The 17189-nt window shown below is 46.1% G+C and overlaps 1 protein-coding gene across 1 annotated transcript; it reads left to right on the forward strand.

Annotated features, from left to right (window-relative positions):
- The first annotated feature begins 6204 nt into the window (after positions 1–6204).
- Positions 6205–15851, forward strand: LOC135311140 (protein ELYS-like). The gene is made up of 11 exons (XM_064440281.1): positions 6205–6339; positions 8798–8930; positions 9018–9199; positions 9674–9735; positions 12396–12486; positions 12574–12663; positions 12826–12936; positions 13693–13788; positions 14557–14650; positions 15211–15334; positions 15837–15851. The coding sequence occupies exons 2-11, from the start codon at positions 8914–8916 to the stop codon at positions 15849–15851; spliced, it is 882 nt and encodes a 293-aa protein (XP_064296351.1). The 5' UTR covers positions 6205–6339; positions 8798–8913.
- Positions 15852–17189: the final 1338 nt, after the last annotated feature.

The following is a 17189-nucleotide window of genomic DNA, read 5'->3' on the forward strand; positions in this document are numbered from 1 at the left end:
GTTGTGGCCGATAAATGTCTTCCCTCCATCCTGGTTATCACAAACTACTAGTTTGTTTTGGCAGCAGCTACTCTGTAAGCTGTGTATATCTCAAATATGCGCTTCACCAAAGGTGCTTACTGAGATTCACACGTAGCAAAGAAGCGCTGTGTCAGCAAAGCACGTGCTGTCATTTGCTTGGCCACATTGTCCATGACGAGGCCAGTGGGAGAGAGCAGCTCCGAGCTGTCCAAGCCCGGATCAGTAACCAGGGAGTGTCAGAAGGGTCTGTTGTCCCCAGGTAGCTGAGCACTGCCACTGAGCTCATCTCCCTGATTTCAGGCTGCGGCATGGGTAGAAGGGTACTCATGGCTGTGAGCAGATAGAAAGCCTCCTGATCACACAGATGAAAAGCCTGATTTTTCAGAAGAATTAAGCCACTGTGCATCCAAACTTTTGAAAACTTTCCTTGCCCTTGCGCTGTTGGAGATTTTTCAGGCATCCCGGAACAGCAGGTCCTTGTCTCCACAAGTTGAGTTCCCTGGAAGATTAAGGGGCTCTGTCTGAAAACCTAACACAGAGATGTTTGGGATTGTAAATCCCATCCACTCCATAAAGGGCTTTCCCTTTTGTGCCAGAAATTTTGTGTAAGGGAGAGACTCAAACCATTGTGAGAATAAAAGCTTGTTTCAGCAAGAATTTTGGAGAGAGAGAGTTTTGGAGACAGAATGGTGAGAAGCCTCTGCTGGTGGGGTGTTGTTTTACTGGTGTGGAGGAGAGAAGACTTGAGTTGGTGGGAGCGAGTCCCCAAAAGCCTGGGCCTGTCGCGTGGGCTGCCAACGTTTCCGCAGCTCCCCTCGTCGGGCGGCTGTTTGCAAGGGGTGTGTTTGAGCACTGGGGGTTCAGCAGCCGCCGGGCCCTGGCCCTGGGCAGCCTGCTCTGGGGGACCCTGCCTGCGCAGGGGCTGGACCAGCTGCCCCCAGGGATTCCGGAAGGCCTTTCTCTCCCTTGTGACTCCGTGACTCTGGAACTGGTGCTGCGAGGGGCCGGCGCTGTGGGAGCGCTGGGAACGTTGTCTTCCCTGGGCTCTGCCTCTGTCGGGACGGCTGCGTGTGCGCTCTGCCCTGAGACACTCGGCGCCTGCGCCCGCCTGTCCAGGTACGCCAAGCAGTGTGCAACAGAGCACACTTTCAGGAGTGACCTGAGGAGCTTTTGCTAGCTTGGCCGCGTTGGAGAGGGACTGCAGCTCCTGCATGCAGGAATAGTCGTGTTGGAGAATAACTCGGTTTTTCTCCATTTCTTCTTCTTTGGCTTCTTCCCTCTCTTTGTCCTGTTTCCTTAGACAATGTGACCCGAGCAGTGTCAGGCAATGCTGTCCGTTCTCTGGTCACCAAGTAACGCTCCCCTGAGATCACTTTAGCTTCCACATCTGGCTGAGTGAAAGAATGGCACGCGTCAGCCTCAGCCTTTCTCAGGGAGAGAGTGAGCCCCTACGAGCAGGAGGGAGTTCAAAGGTGACTGAGTGTGCCTTGGGTGCTGCCCTTTCTAAAAGCGAAGGGGTTTCTTGCAGCTCTCCTTGCAAAGCGAGTGTGTGGTTTCACACGTGCATGAGCTAGCAGGACGGCTTACGGCCACAGAATGGAGATGGGCAAATCCCCTCTCCTGCTCCCCGGTGCAGTGTCCTGCCTCCTTCCTTGTGCCCGCTTTTATGCTTGCTGGCTCTCTCTGCAACCCCGTTTCACTCCCTAACCTGGTGGGAAACTCCCTGCTCTTGTGGGAGCGTTCCCTGTCTGCCTGGGCAGTTAATGTGGCTCCTGAGGAGCTCTAACACGTGTGCAGGTCAGGGCAAGGGAAGGCACAGGAATGCAGGAGTAGAAGTAAGGAGCAGAAGGAGAGATGGGGCGGCAGCAAGGCCTCTCTTTTGGTGGCACTGAAGTCAGCCTGGTTTGTGACATCACATCTTCAGCTGGGACTGACCGTATCTTTAGCTTTTTCTTCAGTACGCCTGTAACATTGTTGGCCTTTGATCTGACTTTCACGTACTGCACGTCAGTCAAAAGTGACATCCCAGAACTGTGACGTGGCTGTATGTGATTCTGCTCAAACATGTAATTTCTCAAGTTATTTTTTTAAATTTTCTGGAGATTTTTAGTCCAAAAATCAGTCTGTGACTCGTGCCGCGTTGCTTTCTTTGGAAATAGTTCATGAAGTTTGGAAGTCCTTAGTACCCAGGGTGGAGAAGAATGGTAATTTTGGCCGCTTGTGCCCAGCCCACGTTGGTACAGGATCCATCTGGGAGGCTGGATTCTGGTTTACTCCTGACCATGGAGTAAGCCTGTGGCGATTTACGCTAAGCTGATTTCTGACAGAAATAGGGATGTGGTTGTAGTCAGTGTTTCAAAAGAGAGCAGAAATGCAGTTCCTGTTGGACATGTCTCTGAAAGGAGAGGCTTCATGCCTTTAACTGATCTCTGTCTCACTATTTTCCCGCTGCTTTGATTTCCCGGTCATCCTTGGTTTAACTTAGCAGGATGATGCAAGTACCACACCCTCATAACCAGGTCAGTATATATAGTGTTCAAAATTCATTATAGATTCTATCTCCCTGCTTCCATACTGCCAAGCACATGCCTAGAATAAAATGTTTACAATGCCCGTGGGCTCACTCGGGGGAACCTGGGCACGCCTGATGCGCCAGCAGTTTCACCTGCTTTTATACGCAGTTAATGATGTCAGCATGATGTACTGCTGTACTGCAGTACTTGATGTGCTGCAACGGGAACTGGTTGTGGAGCACCTCCAGAAGTGTGGGGAGTGTCTGACAGGCCTAGAAATGGCTGTGAAATATGGCAGAGGTGTGGTAAGGACAGGCAATGGGAAGGAAAGGACTGGAATAGGGATTATGAGGCTTTAAGTGTAGAAAAAATGCAGTGTTTCAAAGTGCTCTGTTATGTTTCCATCATAAGTGTTTGGACAACTACTATGTGATTCATGAGCTATGAAAGTCTGTATTGCTTGTAAGGCGAAAATATCAAGAGCACATTTTGTGGAAGAGTTTGAGAATGAAGGTCGTTAAGAACATCATATTCCTTCATGCTCAAAATAAACATGCCAAAAGTGAACAAGGCATAAACAATGTGTGAAATCTACTAGAAGACAAGGGACCATAAGGAATAAAGTATGAGATCAAGGGAAGGGGCAAATGGAAAGTTCTCCCTATCACTGAGAAGCTTTTGAAAAGATGATTTTTCTCAGATCGCATCGTACTAACCTGCGTGAGTAGACTTGACCTCAGCGTCTTGGGCTTTTTTCCCTGTTATTTCTCTTGTCAATACCTCTGCGTCACTTTTTGTTGGTGATCTCGTAGGCATCAGAAAAGCCAAGGATTCTCCTTTTGCTCTGCTGTGAGATGCAAACCTGTCCCAGGTGCCATTTTGTTAAGAGGAAGAGCTACAGGAGGTGGATCGGAGATTATTCATGGCAAACTGATGAAAGTTCTGTCAATCCCAAAAATGTTTATGGCTGTCAGGAGTCTCTTTCTGCATTTTTGTCTTTATTTGCAGTGAAGAATGCGAGACCTCGCGGCTCAGGTAACGAGCAGCCTGCTGCAGTTTCCCGAGGTGGCTGTTCAGGCTCTTGGGGAAGATGAGACCACCCGAGGGTCTGTGCTGCGCGGGCAGTTCTGCAGAGGTGAGCATTTCCCTTGAAATTGGGCCTTGCTGTGAAGTTGCTGTTGCCTGGAGGTGGCCTGAAGCACAGGGTCACAGTATCAGCTGTGTCAGGTCGGTGCTGCTCAGATGCGTCAGGTTTTGAGAGAACAGAAAGGATGAACTATGACAAAACTATGAAAAAAATGCTAATATTAAAATATTTGTGTAGTTAAACTTGGAAATGGCAACAGCCTGCACCGATCTTGAGCTATTAAAATAACGCGCGCAAGTCAGTGAGCCCTCCTCAATTTCTAGTTGAATGAAAGGCAGTTTTCAAAAAAGTGCTGGCGTGGTTTTGGGCCGTATTTATTTGTACCATCATAACATCCCATGCAGAAATAGTTCTCCCACAGTGGTAAAGAGGCAACCCCGCCCCGCTTTTTCTTTTCTAGCCTGAATAAAAACAGGAGGAAGAGGAAAGCCCTGTTGGGCGCTGCAGCCAGGTTTGCCAAGTATTTAATGGGATGCGGAGGAGTGTCCCGTGAGAGGTGCTGAGAGCGGCTGAGCAGATGAGGTAGCTGACTTTGTAGGTGATCTGAAGGCAGCGCTGGGTGCCCGTCTGGGTGTCCGGGCTTCTGTGAAGACCGTGTAGAATCTCTCTACGCGACTGTAAGTGCAGTAATTGAGTTAATGCTTCCTTTGGGTTGGAAGTAGTTCAGTGAAACTAAATGTGCTAAATTCTCTCTGAGATCACCATGTGTAAAAGTTGAAACTGACTCCCGCAGTGCCCAATTTAAGGTAATTTCTTGCTGAAGTCCAAATCCCTGCCCAAAGCAGGCTTGTGTCAAGTACAGTTAGTAAACTAGAAAAGCTCCGGCTTAGATTTGCTCTATTTGAAGTATGCTTTAGGAGTTGTATTGCGGTATGTGTTTAGATGATTTCTAGCAAAACCAAGCTGAATATGGTATAAAGTCTATAGATCAAGATATTGTAATCTTTATGCCAAACAACCAGAATTCTTCAGTGTAGGAATGACAAGTCCAAATGCAAAATAATAAGGTGGTTCATTTGGAGATGTATTGGAGGTCATGGACGCTGTGACGGGAGAGGGGCTCTCTGCACACCGTTTCAGCGGAGCCCATGAGCAGCCTCCCACCATCCGCGTGGTGAAGGAGGTTTCCTGGCAGACGGGAGCGGGACTGCTGGTTGCCTTGAGAGAAGCAGAGGGAAGTGTTCTCTGCCTGTACGACCCCGGAACATCGAGCGTGGTTACAGCAGTTGTTCTGCCAGGAAGGGTAGGTCCTTTTTAATGGGGGGAACGCTGTCAGGTGCTGCATAACGCTGTTTCAGGAGCAGCTTTGGAGCGTCTCTTTGTTAGGAAGTCTATTTTCTGTATGGCTTCACCATACTGTCACTGCAGAGGATCCAGTCGAGAGCACCTTGATGTGAAATCGTGGGGTTAACGGTACCGTTACCCTCTGAGTTTGCTGAGAGTAAAACAAGATTTCTAGTTTCACGGTAGAGCATGTAGTTACCTAATTCTCCACTTTGACAAAAAGGCCTGGAAAACTACCTTTTGTTGGCCAGCTCATGCCAGGTCCTTTTAGAGCTCTGAAACTTTAGGAAACTTGGGCAGAACGAGGTACGATCGATTTTTTTTTTTTTTTTTTTGTGGTGGTGTATTTGGGGAATTTTACTTGCTTAGTGGTTTGGTTGGTTGGTTGGTTTTGTTTAGTTGGTTTTTAATCATAGAGCTGCTATTTGTCCACAATCCACACATCCAACTGCTGCGTTTGGAAAGACAGGATTTCGGTTAATCTTTGCTTTGAAAATGGGGGTCTCAGAGGTTCAACGCAATCCTGCTGGAGTTTCTGTAGATCTCAAAGTAGTTGGCTGACTCTGCAGGAATCTGTGATGCTAAACGCCTTGCCCACGTGCATGCCATGTCCGCCGTGTGGTTTTGCTGTTGGCTGCACTTGGTGAAGGAATGGAGGGATGTTTCACCCATTAGACTCTGACGAGGCGAGAGGAGGAGCTGGCAGGAGCTGACGTGGTTTGAGAGAAGATTGTGACTCAGTAAGAAGTTCTCATGGCTACTCCCGAGGGATGTGCTTTCACTCTAGTGGTGTGTGCCTATAGATAACACCTCTCAAGAGAGCTTTAGCTGCTGCAATGCCATGACTTCTCTAACTTCATTGGTTCTGTAATCAAGCCATGGAGCACAGAGCTTTGCATGCCTATGTATCGCATTATTTCAGATCTCTCTTTGTAGACAACTGTGTAGGTTTGTGAAGAAACCTTGATGTTGCAAGGAATTATGCAAAACACAGAACCAATAATGTGAGGGAAATGCTCAATTTTGAGAATGTGCAAAGCTTTTAAGGCCAAACTTACCTACTATGGTTTGACACTTAGTTCTCTTTGCCATCAGATTAAGCGCCTGGGAGAGATAGAGTACAATATGCATGTTCTAGTAGACATATACTTCTTTCATCGTTAGATATAATGTCTGCTTCTATCTCAAAATTACCTTTCTCTCTCCTGTTATTTTTTCTGCAGCGTTTGGCATCCTGTGTTGAAAAGTACAGTTTAGACCTCACGGGCAGAGCCTTTCCCTTGAGAGGGCAGAGCAGCAAGACCAAACTACTCAGCTGCCAGGCTGTAGAAATCTTTCCCAACCACGTTGGCAGAGAAGATAGTGTTGATGAAGGTTTGTTCCTGATGTCCGTGTTTGGTGATTCTAAACGAAATGGTTGTGTAATCTAAGCAATGAATGCTGTTCTATACCCACAGTCTGAAAGTCTTCAATATCTGTGTAGACTAACTTGTTGGGCTTATTTCAAAGGAAAAATTGGGTGCTTATGTTCTGTGGGACTTGTTAAAATAAACCCTCTTTTTTCCTTCAATGCTTGCTGACATGCTGTAGCGATGTATGGTGGGGTCACCTCTGTAATGCTTGTCAGTCATTTTATTCCTCCAGCTCTCATCTTTGAACAGTAAGACCATCCCCTCCATTGCTTAGGAATGTTCCCTGAACTTTCTTTTTTCCCCTCTTCAAACCTATGCCTGCACCTGCATCCAGCTGGCGGCCGGTCACGAGTGCTGTTCCCCAGGGCTTGGTGTTGGGGCCAGATCTGTTTGATACCTTCCCCAAGCACCTGGATGAGCCAGCAGTGTGCCCGCGTGGCCAGGAAGGGCACCAGCATCCTGGCTTGTATGAGAAGGAGAGTGGCCAGTAGGAGTAGGGCAGTCATCGTCCCCCCCTACTCGGCGGTGGTGAGGCTGCACCTCGAATCCTGTGTTCAGTTTTGGGCCCCTCACTACGAGAAAGACACTGAGGTGCTGAGTGTGTCCAAAGCAGGGCAGCGAAGCTGGTGAAGGGTCTAGAGCACAAGGTTTAGTAGGGATCTTAGGAAAAATTTATTCACGGAAAGGGTTATGAAGCATTGGAACAGGCTGCCCAGGGAAGTGGTGGCGTCACCATCCCTGGAGGTATTTAAAAGGTGTGCAGACGTGGCGCTTTGGGACATGGTTTAGTTGTGGGGTTGGCAGTATCAGGTTTACAGTTGGGCTCGATGATCTTAAGGGTCTTTTCCAACCTAAATGATTCCATGAGTCTGTGATCTGCCTGTGCACTTTGCCCTCTCTATGTCTAATAGGTTCCTACACCTACAAGTTCTTACAGCAATAGCTTTTGGCTTCCCTTGTCCGTATAGACAGATGAACCTCCTCTGGTGTCTTTCATTACCTTGCAATAATGAGATGTGCATCTCTGGGTTTGCACATCCAGTGATGCTCTGAGCACATCTTTGAGCCGGCTGCAGTGATAACTTTCACAGCCTTTTGTTTGCGTGTGTGAATCCCCTTCCCTCTCTTCTTACTGGCCTTAACTTATGCCTGATGGGACAAAGAAGACACTGGCATGACTTTCGAGGCTATTTGTGTTTATTAGCTTTGACTTAGTCCTGAAGAGGCACCTTCCACCTCTTTTGTGGTGCCACCCTCTAACAACAGCGTGTTTAAATCTAATGAAAACCCTTTTGGATTTTCTCCACTTGTGTCATGATTCTGAGGAGAGTGCCTTCTAAAAACTTGTCAAAAACAAAAAACACACGTACACTGAAAAGGAAAAAAAAGAAAATAAAACAAAACCAAAATGGCCAAAACAAAAACAAAAAGGCCCTTTCAGTCTCCTTTTTATGACGTGTGAGGCATGGAGAAATACTTGTAATTTTTCTGATGGCTCCTAATGAGCTTTTATCCAGAAACTATTCAAGTTGTAGGCACACAGGAGCTTCTGTTGGATGTGGACTGAAGTTAGAAATGAAGCTGGCTTCTGATTTATGAAACTACTTGATACCTTCAAGGGCAGTTTCAGCAGCTCACACAAGTGAAAGGGCCCAGGAGTTCATGATGAAACCCAGTAAAGCGTGGGAGGCTCCCTAAGCAGCACTGATGAATTCAACCGAGAACAGAGACCCATTTTGCCAAATGACCTGTCTCCTGGTTCCCTGCTCTGTCAGGGTAAAGGATGCACCACCTGCTTTGCTCACATCTAGAGCATGCCTTCCCCAGAGGGGACAGACCAGCCCACTTCTTGAGAGAACCCGAGTGTAACATGGTCAATGTTTGATGTTCAACTCTTTGTTCCAATGTCCTGTTTGTTGGGTTTGGGCTTTGGTGTTTGTTTTGTCTGATAATTGTGTTCTTTCATTCTGACTATGCCGGAAAGGAGCTATTTGAAAAACTTGTAATTGAGTCAAATCTGGAAATCAATAATGCCAGCTGCGTGATCAAGTGTATACGACAATTATTTGTATACTTTCTAAAAGAAGCAATGTATGTTTTCCTAAGGGTTTTTTGTTGTTTTGTGTTTCTTGCGGGTTTTTTTGCTAAATGTCTTGATCCACTCTTCCTGTATGGAAAACCTGATTAGCTGATAATTGTGTATTTTGTTTGGCTTAGGACGGATACAATTTGAACTTGAAAAGGGGGCCAGTATGACTGAAACCTCTCACAGAGGTGTAAATTTTCTATATTATTCTTAGTCAAGTGTTGCGTTTCACGAGTGATGTAACAGAATGAAGCCAAAATAGAAAGTGATGTTTTGAAAATATCAGAGATATTGTATTTTCTCCCAATAAGAAACAATGTCTTGTCTTTCACAGTCATATCTCCTGTCACCAGTGTATCAGTCTTCAGCCGGCAAGTGAATACACGCGGTCAGGGAAAGCCATCTACTTATGTGGGTGTATTTGACTTTGACTGCTGGTATCATGCTCAAATGCCAGGCTCACTAAGGTAGATTTTGACAAAGTTGTTTTCAATATCCCTACCCATAATTCATTGGAGAGTCGGCGTTTAGCTTCTGCACTTGTTTTCTTTCAGGCCAGAAGAATCCCTTCAGGACTGCCCCTATTTTGCACTGTGGTCACTGGACACCGTCACAAGCATGACTTCTCCCAACCACATTTTGGATATTGTGGTGCAGGAGCGCAGCCTAAATTGGACAGTTCCTCCTTCTTATCCACTACCTGAGCAGTGTTTTCATCCAAGCACCTATAAATTTGGTAGGTATTTCACTGCTTTGAATAGCGATAAGCTTAAACCGAGCTCAAATGCCATTTATTGGTTCTCTTGTTCATTGGTTGTCACGCAAAAACCCAGTGAAACCAAAAACCCCCAACCCCCCACCAACCCACCTCTGATGACATTGTGGTGACAAAGCGTGTGCTGTTGTGACACCTGTCTGACAGTCGGCTGAGCCTGGGGGTTGGGTGCTTCTGTAACGCAGCCCGTGAAGTGATGCTGGCTATCAAATGAAACGACTCTGGGCTGAAGCTCAAAGCACAGCACCTCGATAGCCCCCGAGATAAAATTTCTACACTCAGCCATTATTTTTCTGAAAAAGGCTGTAAGTGATGTGATGAGGAGAACGGGTACTCAGTTGTACCTTTCCAGATGTTGCTGTGACAAAGCTGTAAACTGGTGCTACCATCACTGTGAGAGTGTGGAATGTTGTCCAACGTTCGTTGTCTCTGCAGATGGCACGTGCTTGCTGAGCTCTGGAGTTGTTCATATGACTTGCAGCGGGTTCCGGAAGGAGGTGAGCTTTTACTCTCTCTTTATTGAGAATGTCAAGAGATGGACCTTTCCTAAGCTTTCCCTGGCGCTGCTTTCAGTGTCAGAGACCATTTCATGCTCCTCCTGCCCATCCACACGCGTAACTGCAATTGTACCCTGCCAGTTGTAGGCAAATGGTGATGTTTGCGGTCCCCTCTTGGGAGTGTAAACCCACCGTTGTCTCCTGTTGCAGCACGATCAGGGCCTGAATGTCTAGAAAGGAGCTCAGCGCTGCTCTAGGAGCAGGAAGAGAAAGTCGGGGAAAGCTGTTCCTTCTCTCTCATCAATGAGTGCAACTGCCTGCGTGGTCCTGAGTTCGGGTTCTGATCCCTGATTGACTTGGCAAAGGAGGGCAGACTGGAGAAAAGGAAGCATCGTTCCCTCAGAACAACCTTCCCCCCGTCAGTTTCTCAGAGCATTAGGTTCAGTGCAGGAGCTGACAATGGGGTGTCTCACTCGGATGCGAGTGGCTGCAAACATCCGCTTGCGGCGCTGTACACGATCGTTTGCTTCCAAGGCAGTGAGCTGCGGCAAGCACTTTCTGTTGGCAGCTCTACCTGATGACTTCCCTTCATCTTCCCTTCATCGGTCAGCTTTTCTGCAGCCTCCCAAAGCAGATCTTCACCTCTGTAGCCTTTGCCTTGTGCTACAGGCGCCCAAGTTACTCCTCTTGGACTGCCCTCTTGTTGCTGCAACACCTCAAGCACCTTTAGTTCCTGACACCCACCACCTTCTCTCTGCTTTCTCCCACCGTAGTGACTTCACCCTCCTCCTTCAGAGGTTTCCCATTTGCAGGGCACCAACCTTTCTCTCTCCTCTGAAGGACTTTCATGAGAGATGGAGCCTTTGTGATGAAGAACCCATCGTCACCCAGGCAGGCTCTAAGCGAAATGCTCAGCGAGCGAGTCATCAGGCAGTGGAGCACTTAGTAGGAAGGGGAGAGCGGTCTTTCCCTGCCCTCATCGTCCTGTCTACTGGATTCTCCACCAGACTGGTGGGGATGCGTTGGGGCAAAGAGCACTTGTGCACAGTGCGGTGGCTAACATGGATTTCTTGGCAAGTGGACCTGGCCCATAGGCTGTTTGTTTTGCAAGCCTGATGTAGGCTCTTCCATTCAGATTGGGTGATCTGATGTCAGCTCCACTTTGGAAATAATTGGGAAATGAAGACATTTTTGAATACCCTTTGCTGAATTGTGACTCTATCATTCAGAGACTTGTTAGGCATTTGAGCAGGGATTGCTTGTGACTGTTAGTAAGGCAAATTTCAGAATTTGGGACAAGAAGCTTGGTTTGGAGTTTTGTTTGCCACCATAAGTTGTACTCGGTGTGTTTCCTTGTCTGACACCGGTTTTCTGAAAAAGATGGAAATCTTTCGTGTGTATCCTCGTGTGTAGAAATGGCTTTGAATGTGATGATTTTACCTAGAAGGGAAAGATACTTTTGAATGTGCTTGAAAAAGCATAGAAAGAAACAAACAAAGAAAAACCCCAGAGAAGGAAAATTTGATGAGGGATCAGTTTTGGGCCCCTCAGGACAAGAAGGGCATTGAGTTGCCGGAGTGTGTCCAAAGAAGGGCAGCGAAGCTGGGGAAGGGTCTGGAGAGCAGGTCTTATGAGGAGAGGTTGAGGCAACTGGGGTTGTTTGGCGTGGAGAAGGGGAGGCTGAGGGGAGACCTTATCGCTCTCTACAACTACCTGAAAGGAGGTTGTAGTGAGGTGGGGGTTGGTCTCTTCTCCCAGTCACTAGTGATAGAACAAGAGGAAACGGCTTCAAGCTGCATCGGGGGAGGTTTAGATTGGATACTAGGAAAAATGTCTTCACTGCAAGAGTGGTCAGGCATTGGAAGAGGCTGCCCAGAGAGGGGGTGGAGTCACCATCCCTGGAGGTATTTCAAAGACGTGTAGACGTGGCACTTGAGGGCATGATTTAGGAGACATGGTATTGTTGGGTTGACGGTTGCACTTGCTGATCCTAGAGAGTGTTTCCAACCTTAATGATCCTATGTTTCTATGTTTCTGTGACCATTTCACATGAAAGACATATCAGAACAGCAGCTGCAATAAGCTACTCCTTAACAGTGCACGTCTGTGCCTGCCTGTGCATTGCCCGTCTGAAGGATGGCCACGGCATTAACACACAGTGTTTGAAGCGCCTGAAATTGATACCTATTAGACCGTCAATGTTTCGCTTCTTTTCTGTCATTTTAGGAAATGACAACTTAATGTTTGGGGTGTCATAACTCCTTCTTGTCTTCATAGTCTGGGAAGCTGCTTGATCTTGGCTTCACTGCTTCCATGCAAACGTTGCAGAGCTCTGTTTGTTCTGTCCCCTTCATGCACCCCTGATGGCAAACTTCTCTGCACCCCGTGTGCCGTGGGCATAAGCAGGGCACGTTGCTGAGAACAGTTAATTGGAACGCAGTAAATGGAGACTATCATGCAGAGGCATGCAAGTAAAGATTAGAGTTGGCCTTTGCTAAGTTGGCATGTCAGAGGGAAGATTTCATGTGCTCCTCACAGCAACAAGCAGCCCAGCCTGTGATGCCTGAGTGAGTGTAGAGTCAGGAACAAGCATTTACTGTTGATGGTGTCGATGTTGAAAGCAGGTAGGATTCTCCTTTTATTGCGTCTGTTACTTTCAGGAGGAGCAGTTAGACGCGGTCTTGTCAGCTGCTGCTCAGACAGGTTCTGTAGGACTTCTGACTGGCTGCATTAAGCTTTGGACATGTAAAGGTAATACTTCTTATGTGGTTTTTACGTTGCATATTTTCTTAGTTTGGAATTCTTGATTCATTTCTTTTTTGTTGTCTTTTTTTAAAGAGCTGCCAAGTTCTGCTGCTAATTTACAGTTTGCTCTTGACTGGACGTGGAGCAAAGTGATCTATACACAACACGAACTTGACGACATCTGTGAGTACTAGTGCAGTCACTCTGCAAACATGGAATCGTTCTTTCCAGCTGAGCTTATTCAGGAATCTGCTGGTAGATGGTCTTGCCCGCAGATCTTGAAGTGCACTTGGAAACTCTGACCTTGCTCTGTAGGCTAACGATTTCATACTTGCTCTTGAAAAGGTGTTGCGCTGTTTGACGGCTCCTGCAGCTCCACTGACCCGCAGAGATTACAGGCTCTGCAGCACCGCCAGTTGCTTTTGAGCTCCCTAGGAAAGGTTTGTCATAGTTTTTGTAACTCTCTGGTATGTTTTATTAAGATTTGGAATGATGCTGGGGCTGTAATTGTGGAAAGAGGAGCTGTTGTTGGTTTTGCTGGTTGGCAGAAAGTCAGCTGCAGCTGGGAGAAGGGGCTTAACTGGGAGAAGTTGGGGCTGCCACTTCCCAGGCGTTGGGTTCCGGGACAGAGTTTGTTGGGGAGCCCGTGCGAGTGGGTGGGGAGGCTGCGTTCAGCAAGGAGCTGTGTAAGCAACTGGCTTGAAATTACAGCAAGGGAATGTGGCACTGTGAAAAATGCTCCCTTTGACTGTTAGCTAGCAGTGCGTAATTGCATGCAAATATTGGATTGCAAATTACTAAAACCAGAAAGGAGGCCTAAATGAGTAACATGTAAAGTGAGTTGCGTGAGTTTCTGTAGCTGTTTCTATTACAAATTGTTCTTGGCCTATTGAGGAGAAAAGAGAATGTCCCTTTGCTAGAGTAAACATCTCTGCTGCGTGAAGAACTGATGTCTTACCCATGAGTGGATTTAACAGTTCAGGCTTTACTTTTTTTTATTTAACCTTTAGAATCTTCTTCATTGTAGGGGTTGCTTGTGATTGTGGGCTTTTCCTTCAGATAAGGACGTGATACGGAGTGAAAAATGCAAAGGCAAAGATTTCTACCGTGTTATTTTTCTACTTTCTCTCTAGTGCGATGAGGGGAGTTTTATAAAAAAACAATAGAAATTGCATACCAACAGTCCTCTCAGGCTTTTTTCATGTTTTGCAGACTTGACAAATAAGCTGGCGGTGACCAGCCTCACAGCTTTGTATGCACGAGTGGTCCTCTGGTTCTGCTGGTCCCGCCTCCTGCCCGAGGGCTCAGGTAAGCCTAAACTGTCCTGCATCTGTAGCAGGAGGTGCTTCCTATGAACACGTGCTTAGCCATGGTTTTGTCAATGTTTCATCAATACCAAGTCGTGCTGGTTCAGTGACAGCAGATGCTGAAGTTCTGCTGCTGAAATTGAGATTGTCCTGGTTTTTTCAACTACGTAGCATAGAATAATGCCAGCAGTTTCTGCCTGGGATGTTTGTCAGAAATAGCAATAAGCCTCTGACTGAAGGAGTTGCTCATGTCCACAGCTTGAAATACCTGGGATTTTAAACAAGTAACTCTTACAGCACCAACACTGGAATGCTTGATTTTACAGTAAAAGCATGACCTGCCTGTTTCGAAATTTTCATTGATTGCTTAGAGAAAAAACTTCAGCTTGGAAATAGTTCACCATTTGGATGGGTGATAAATTCTATTGTCAGCCTGAATTGTCTAATGCATGTTCACCAGACATGTATAAAAACCCATTCCCTTTGAGAATTGGGGGTTTTTTAAATAACGAACTTTGGCTGACACTCTGTGTTCTGGATGTTACATCAACTGTAAGCTTGAACTGGCACTTGAGACAAGCAGGACTTGAGCCTTGTGCCTTAGGTCTCTTTTAGCAAAGGCAGAAAGAGGGTTGGCTTCATTCAAAGTCGGAGGCTTGCCTGTGCTTTTGATGCTGAGCTTGTATGTTCTTCTGTCTGTTTAGTCCAAAAGTGTAGGTTGAAAATGTGATATGACTTCTTTAACTCCCTTCTTATTTATTGCCTGTAGGTGATGAGATGCGTTTCTGTAGACCTTTCTACAATTCTCCTCTGATTCAGAGCTACTACGTGGCTCATCGACAGAAACTTGAGTGTTTATCAAGGTAAGACCTACAGGAAAGCTCTGGAACAGTTCCGCTGCAAATTCAGAAGTGGCAGCGAGTGGCTTTTCCATCAACAGTTGTATTTGCTACTGGAATGGAATGCCAATGGAACAATGCCATTGGAGGCGTTAGATTTGGGTTAGAGAATAGTCCTGGCATTCTGGTACTGTTACGTTTCCTCTGTTAGTCAGCAGGAGAGTGGCTGGTTTGGGCACTTAAAAAGCTTTGTTTACACTTCCTTTGTATTACAAGTAATGCAACAAAAAAGAAAACCCAAAATCTAAAAGGTCATTGCAACTTTTCCCTTAATAAGGGAGCTTTTAGGATGTCTATTTGGGACTCCTTTAACAATTCACTATGATCTAATGAACACCCTTTATCGGACTCAGAAATGTCTTTCCAGTCGATTTCAAGTCACGATCATGCCTGTGTGTGTTTGTTCCTTTCTTGGACTCGTGGGAGCTTTAGCTGGTTTTGTTTTGGCTGGAGGAAATCCGTGACACTGAGAGGCTGGAATTAGTGATTTCCTCTGTGCAAATCCTCGCTACGTTTTGTTCCAGAGGCAAATGGGACTCTGACTGCCTGATGGTCGATGGGATGGTTTCCCAGTTGGGAGAGCAAGTTGAGGAGCTGTGGCGGGGGGATGAAGGCGGAACTGGGAAATACCCACCTCCTAGTTTACGGGTGAGTGTTGTGTTCCCTGAAAACAGCCACCACCACCACAAACCCCAGCCCCAGCCCAGCCCTCCCCCAAAGCCAATGATTTCTCAGAGAGAGGAGTTTGTAAAAGCCTTTTCCCTTTTCATTCCAGGCACTGCTGGAGCTCTATTTGCTAGAAGGCGTTGAAGAAAGCCACAAACATGCAATCGTATCCCTTGGAGGTATTTCTATGACACCTTCAGTATACGCGCATCGGTGTTCTGAAATGTCTGTCACCTACGCGTTCGATGCATTTTCTAATTTATGCTTCAACCACAATGCAAGTGAAAACACCTCCTTTAGAATGACGTCATAGAAGGAAGCATTGTTTTATTTCTTTGTATTCTGAGTTTTTTTAGGAATTTATAAAATGTTTTGTTGCAAAGTCTTTTCTGATATGAGAAAACAGTTTTACTAAGCAATGTTAAATGTAGAAAGCTCCCTGAGCTCTTCTCGAATTTTAGACCCAGTTTTTTCATTTTTGCAGCACCCGCACCTGTAGCAAACGGCTGCTTCCTCGAGCGATGCACTAAAAGAGAGAGAAGAGAAAAGTCATTGGGCAGAAACTGAATTTTTAAGCTGCCGAAATACACTGTGTTGCTTCTGTTGTTTGTTGCCTGACCCGAGAGGGGAGCCTAGAGAGCAAGGGCTTTAAAAACTCTTGCACCCCGCAGCTCTCTGATGAGAATACATCCCTAAAAACAGCTGTCAGAAAGAGAAAGTGACACTGCCGATGAGTGACCCACGTGCTGGTTTAAACCCAGTTTTAATCATTCAGGGCTAAGCTGTGTTGTAGGGACACCGTAATTTCAACTGTTTTATATTCCCTGGAAAGGAGGGAAAAAGCCAACTGTAGAATTTGTTTGCTTTAATAATCAAGCATCGGCTGTTCGCATGTTTTGAATGTCCAGCTGTTGGCTCCAGTGACTAAAGAGGGAGCCTGAGTTTCCAACAGAACTGTTTAAATATCGAAAGGCAACCTTTCTGAATGCCTGAGAGAAATCAAAGAGTCTGTCTTTCTGGCTATTTATTCAGACTGCAATTTTGTTGTTAGGGCCTGACTATCTTCAGGTTACAACAGCATAAAATGGCAAGATTAAGACATGAGTATTTTCTGTGTCCTACCATGATTATATTCTTATTTCATTTTATGATTTATTAATATTCTATCAAGAATATTAATACTATTATTTCATATGATAAATTGTTGGTCTTGCAAATTTATTACCCTTAATTAGATACCTGATATCAGACAATTTACTTGCTGCTAGACATCACGCGTTCCTCTCCCAATAAAACAGAAACAGTCGACTCCTTCGCAGCCGCCTTTGCCATCCCTTTGGGCCTTGTTAAGCTTATTCAAGGTTTTTGGTTTCTAGACCACAAGGATTATGATGTAAGTATGTGACAGTTGAGTTGGGCACACATTGCAATACAAATCTAGGATCTATCCAATGATGCAAAAACCCCTGGTGCTTAGCTAATAACAGGTGATAAAGCATCGGAAGCGTTTTTTGTAATATGCTTCAGCAGCACCTTCAGCAATACGTGATGATTTGCAATTGGGTTTTAATTGCGTTGACAGGAAATGGATTAAGACAATGAAGAAGTCAAGGTTAATAGCGCTTGCCATGTGAATTGCCAAATCCGTCTGTTTGGGTTGTTTTCAGCAGAGCAGTCGAGCACTTTCTCAAAAGCAGGGGTTTAGGTACTTGAACTATTCAAACTGCCATCCTGGCAGCATGATTTGAGGTGGAAGACTGCAAAAGTGACTTTTCAATCTACTTCCTGTTCCTTCTGATGCTGGAGGCTGTTCTTTGCCTGTCACGATGTTTGTATG

The sequence above is a fragment of the Phalacrocorax carbo genome, unplaced genomic scaffold, assembly GCF_963921805.1.
Source record: "Phalacrocorax carbo unplaced genomic scaffold, bPhaCar2.1 SCAFFOLD_54, whole genome shotgun sequence".
In the NCBI taxonomy this organism is placed as follows: domain Eukaryota; kingdom Metazoa; phylum Chordata; class Aves; order Suliformes; family Phalacrocoracidae; genus Phalacrocorax; species Phalacrocorax carbo.